At 42.4% G+C, this 6,051-nt stretch overlaps 1 protein-coding gene across 1 annotated transcript in view; it reads right to left on the minus strand.

Moving 5' to 3' along the window:
* Window positions 1-5,541, minus strand: part of LOC124776888 (J domain-containing protein) — a 103,046-nt gene extending 97,505 nt beyond the window's left edge. The window contains exon 1 of the mRNA XM_047252074.1: window positions 5,329-5,541. Within this exon, the coding sequence (XP_047108030.1) occupies window positions 5,329-5,415 (87 nt within the window). The 5' untranslated portion in view covers window positions 5,416-5,541. The remainder of the gene's footprint in view (window positions 1-5,328) is intronic.
* Between the last annotated feature and the right edge of the window lie 510 nt (window positions 5,542-6,051).

The following is a 6,051-nucleotide window of genomic DNA, read 5'->3' on the forward strand; positions in this document are numbered from 1 at the left end:
TGTCAGGTGTGACAACCGTCGATGGTCTCCCAGTCAGCTGCAAATCGTGGAGCTCCGCCGATCGCCTTCTGATGGCCTCACCCACCGTTAACTTTACTTCCGTCGACAGCATATGCTCCATAGCTTTGCACAAACGTTTGTGAATATTCCTCACAGTTTCTTTCTCTGCAGTGAGAAATTCAATGACAACACGTTGCTTGTAAGGTGCAGGTACATCACCTACATACGCTATTTTGAAACTGTCCTGCTTCTACGCTATCTGTCGGAAGTGACGAAAACTAGACGCGCGCACTCAGAAGACTTCAAATAATACATGTGTAACGTTTCGCATTCGTAGCACTGTTTTCGGTTCACTACTTTCTGGGCACCCCTCGTAGCGAAATCCAGGAAGACCTGCAGCAAATTGACGTTTGGTGCAGGGAGTGAAAATTGATCGTCAACATGAATATGATGTATTGCGCGTAAATAGACAGAATTACCCATTACTGTATGATTACGCAGTTGCAAAATGGTTCAAACGGCTCTAGCACTATGGGACTTAACATATAAGGTCATCAGTCCCCTAGACTTAGAACTACTTAAACTTAACTAACCTAAGGACATCACACACACCCATGCCCGAGGCAGGATTCGAACCTCGATCGTAGTAGCAGCGCGGTTCCGGACTGAAGCGCCTAGAACCGCTCTGCCACGTCGGCCGGCTTACGCAGTTGCAGAACAATCAATGGAAGCAGTAAGATCCCTACTGTATCTATGGGAATGCATAGGGAGCGATTTAAAGTGGAACGAGCACATAAATCTAATCGCAGGTAAGGCAGATGCCAAACAGATTTACTGGAATAAGCCTCATGAAATTTAGTCCACCCATAACGGAGGTAGCTTATAGCAAGCTCGTTCGATAGGATTTACAGAGCGAATAGAGAAGAACAGCGCACTTAGTTATAGTTCATTAAGTTCGCGTGAAAGTGTCACGAAGACGCTTAGTCAGCTCTTGTGCCAGACTCTGCAAGAGGCGTTCTGCATCATGTGGTATGGTCTACTTTGAAGTTCCGAGAGCGTACGTTTCTAAAAGAGTCAACGAATATACGTATTGTTTCCTCCTACGTGTATCTCGTGGAAAGACCATGAACGTAAAACTAGAGATTCGAGCCCACACAGTGTCTTGCAAAAAATCGTCCTAACCATTCACAACTAGGACAGGAAAAGGGGGAACTGACACTGATTCACAAAGTACCCTCCGCCACACACCGCAAGGTGGACTGCGGAGTATAGAAATAGAACGAATGTTTTACCCTTCCACTGCCGCTTGAGTTGATGGACTTCGACGGCTCTAACAATGGAAGCGTACATCCAAAAGGCCACCGATTTTGCCCTCCTTTCACTACGATTGTAGTGCACAGTTAGTCCTAGTATGATGCACTCCTCAAGCGTTTTCGAAAAATGTTTAAAATTTCGCGAGGATGTTGAAGACCTATGGGAGTACCAGCCGTCCAGCAACGATGTTGGCGCAACCGGCTAAGGCAGCGAAGTCTGCTCTAACTGCGTTCGACTCATAATTTTTTATCCCTCTCCCCTTATCTGCCATCAAACATTCGTATGATGATTCTTCAGTGACCATTGAAGGCCCCGGTATCAGCTCAATTTCAGAAATATAGTAAATATACCTGTATCTTTGCAGTGTACAGCAATGAACGATCGTCTTGACCAGTTACGAACTAATTTTGATGATGTCGAGCTCTACAGCTGATACTAATACTACTGCAAACCACCTCAGCTGTATTACTTCACGTTTATTGTGGTGTGATCGGCTTCGTTCGCTATCCGAATTTGACGCGCCAAGTAAATTGAGAACTTTTTATGCGTCTTCAGGTTGCCTGAAGTTGGACAAAACAGGGAATTAGGCTATAGCTAAAACATCTTAACAAATAAAGCAGACAACTCACACTTATAACAGCTTTATACTGAATCCTCAGTGAGCTGTACTAAAGGCGTAACAAATAGCCTGGCTGCCGTATGTGATGTTAAAGAACCTCGCTGATCATAAGCATTCTACAGCATGCTGCGTACAGTAACAGCATACGATAATCACCACTTTGGTTGCTTTAGTTCTTTTACATTTTCAGAGACAACGCATATTTTGTAATTACGTTATTAATGAATTCGTTCTGTGAGATCATAATTATAGTTTTTCATAAACTTTACATAATTCATTTGCAACTATACTTTATAATTATTCACTTACTGTCATAGCTGTCAAATGACGATGTAGTGTAGTATATGCACTGTCTCTTGTTGCCTTGTTATTGCGCATAATTGTGTTGTTAACTTTTGTTCGGTTCTACTTTTCAATTGTTTGGATTAATTGTGCACTCTTTAATATCAGTTCTGTACTTCAAGTTTCGTCACTACTTTTAACGATTATGATCGCACAGTCGCCTATCGCACTTGACAGAGGCCAAGTACTATGTTTACATGTTCAGTTCCGACGTGGAGCGATCCTGGCTGGGCAATTTACAGTACGCAGCCACACTTCTGCCAAGCAGTCAGCAGAATGTTTATGATCAGTGTTTTTGGATTTGGTCTTTAACATGAGATATGATAATCAAACCTTTTGTGTCACGATTTCAGTCCAACTCGGTGAGGATTTAATATAAGGCTTTTATCAATGTGAGTCGCCTATTTTATTCGTTAAGATGACGTTTTCCTGTTCTGTTTAACTGCAGGCAATATGAAGATGTAACGAACGAAACCGGTCGTGACATGATACAGCTGAGATGGTTTCCGTTAATCATAAGCGTTACGAACTGTTGGCTGCCAACACGATCACTTCATGCGGTCTGCAACACAACAGGTAGAACAGCAGGTAACCCCGGCCGACTCCATGAACACGGCACTCAGCTGCTTTCGATTGATGCTTCAAAAGCAATACGAATGCAGTGTTCATTATTCGAAACAGGTACAGCTCGTTATGACTCCATTGCGATATTCGCCTGAATGTATCGATAAATAAATGTTCGTTTCATCACGATTTATTATTATACACGAATGTCACACCATGATTATCAGTACTACAACTTCTACTGCCATTATTATTATTATTATTATTATTATTATTATTATTATTATTATTATTGTCTGCCCCCGGTAGCTGAGTGGTCAGCGAGACAATGTCAATCCTAAGGGCCCGGGTTAGATTCCCGGATGGGTCGGAAATTTTCTCCGCTCACGGACTGGATATTGTGTTGTCCTAATCATCATCATTTCATCCTCATCGACGTGCAAGTCGCCGAAGTGGCGTCAAATCGAAAGACTTGCACCCGGCGAACGGTCTACCCGACGGGAGGCCCTAGTCACATGACATTTTATTTATTATTATTTTTTCTTTCCATAGAAAGATCATTCGTTGTAGCAATATTAGTGTTTGGTGGGAGTTTAGGGAAACAAAGAAAATTACGTGTATCTAATGCAGTGCGGATAGACTTTTCGTCTGTAGCCTTAGCCAAATTCAATAAGATCGCGGTTCGGTAGTAGGCACTCTCGTATGGTATTCAACAGATTCATAAAAATTTTTACCTCGATTGCTCAAAAACGCTTGAGGAGCGTATCATACTAAGATTTCATGTTTAACACCTAAATATGTACTACAATAGTGCGACATATGAGTAAAATTGATGATACGTCGCTCTGAAGGCAATGACTGGTAAAAAAAAAGGTTGCTCAGTAATAGGTGACGGCAAATAGTTCCTAACTGATGTAATAGTCTCTTTTCTTCTGTGTCAGCGTATGTACAAACAAACTTGTTTCAGAACGAGAATAAGATTTCTCAATGGTTGATCACAACCAACTTATGTATTTAATATTATAGAAAAGATATTTAGTGACCTGGGTTTCACGGAATCAGGAATGCAAAAGACTGAAATCTGCGAAGGGTCATTGTGACTGCTCAGCGTACCACATATATCTATATAGAGATGAAGGAATCTCCACAGGGGAGGTAAACTAACTTCATTTGGAAAAAGCTTAACCCGTCGATGAGGTCAACAGAGATGAATCATAAGGACGATGTGGGAAAGAAAATCGGTCTGGTCTTTTCAAAGGAAACATCCCAGCATAGACGATGAAGGCGATTTAAGGTAATTACGGTAAAACATAAATCTTCGTGATAAAACTAGGACCTGAACTCCCAATTCTCCTGACTCGCGCCTTGGCCTCTGTGTCATCTATCACTGTTTGTTTACAAGAAGTATTTGTGTTGTTAACGTAATTCACGAACGAAATAGACTATCGATAAGGTGCTATTTTTATCAGTGAAGACAAATACTGCCATCAATGCATTAGATAGCACACTCAGTACTGGCTGGACGCTAGACTGTAACAGTGTTCCTCACTCCTGAAACCTTGATTGCGGCAACAGATTTATCTGTAGCATAGCCCGACGTCTACGTTGGCGCCAAATTTAACATACTTTGTTATATACTGTTTTTTAAAAAACATGCGGGGTAAATTCAGAAAAGCTGTATTAGATAATACACAAGTATCCTACGAGATGGTGCAATATATATATTGTCGGACACAAATTACGAAAAATGCAAAGTGGGAGGACACTACGTAATTATTACCCTGATTAGAATCTGCTTAAGCTCATGTTAATTTGAAAACAGCCGATGACATGTAAACTGTCATTACATCAGAGCTATTAAATGAGGTTACTGTCTGCGAAGAAGTAGTCTCACAAAATTTTAGTCATATACAATCAGATGTTAAACTATTAAGGATTAGCAACTACAGAAAAAAGTAAGAGAACAAAATTAAGAAATAGTGCAATCCAATCAAAAATGACCTCAGAGGGCAGTCAAAGGCGAAGGGTTAACAGAAAAGGTGTGAAATATGAAACACACACGTTATACACGGTTTATAATATTTCGCGAAAACCTACTTAGAAAAGTACGAGTTGGGTAGTCTCTGGGCAGAATTGAATATCTAACTCCACTACCTCCCTGGCGGCCCCTCCTATCCTACAGATAGCCCACTTAGAGTTCGTGAAAGTAGAATACGGCGTATAATAAATCTTTTCCTCTCCAATGTGAATTGTATGAGAGAAAAACTTAATACTGTTACTAAAAAAAGTTCCCTTCACCACACACTTTGCAGTGAGAATACACGTAGATACAAGTAATTTAAGAATGATTAGAAAGATGGTAATAGATGTAGTATGATAGAAACAGTACGCTGCAGGGCAAGCGAAATGCGTTTGTGCTGAAAAAATTTACTGCTGGCGATTTGCGAGAAAGATTTGACAGTTGCGTACCGAATCAAAGACGGACTTACTGTGGAATTCTCGTCGCAGCCGAGCAGTGCGTAGAAATCCTCCTCCTCTTTGCGGGTGTAATTGAGAATGCTGTCTATGGCGCTCATCTTGAAGTGTTCTCTTGTTTTCCGCCTGTGTTTGGCGCTCGACTTCCTTGTACTGTTAACGGGCAGCCGTGGAAATACCGCCGCGCTCGCTAGCGGTTCTGCCCCGACACTGAGCGGCAGCAGACGACGTAACTCCGCCGCTGTCTCGCCATTGGTCGGTGCAGGCGACAACGCCCGATTCGCTCTCGGAAAGTCAGCCGAGCGCTGGCAAGTTCGCAGCATCACCGCCAGGAGCAGCACCCGTGCGGGAAGCACTAGCGTTCACTCCGCCTGTAAGGTCCTTGGAACACGTAACGCTGCCTGAGAAATTCCGATACATTCATGTGGCTTTTACCACTTCGTGAAGGTCGTGACCCCGTTTGTACGTAAAGTGTGCCGATTACGCCTGACCGGCGAAGAAACTCTTTGAGTGTCCGTATCGACAATTTCACAGTTCCACGACATGCCGAGTTTGCGGTTTCGCTTGATATATTTCTTGTAGTGAAGGAGCTATCGCTGAGTGATCTCGTGGCTCTCTCTTCATTCTACACTCTTTACGATAACGCTACAATCCTCCCGCAGAGTACGGATGGCCACAGTTACCACGTCAATTATCCTGTCTCTTCCTAAAAGCTTCTCAGAAAGACTAGTATGACG

The sequence above is a fragment of the Schistocerca piceifrons genome, chromosome 2, assembly GCF_021461385.2.
Source record: "Schistocerca piceifrons isolate TAMUIC-IGC-003096 chromosome 2, iqSchPice1.1, whole genome shotgun sequence".
Classification (NCBI taxonomy): domain Eukaryota; kingdom Metazoa; phylum Arthropoda; class Insecta; order Orthoptera; family Acrididae; genus Schistocerca; species Schistocerca piceifrons.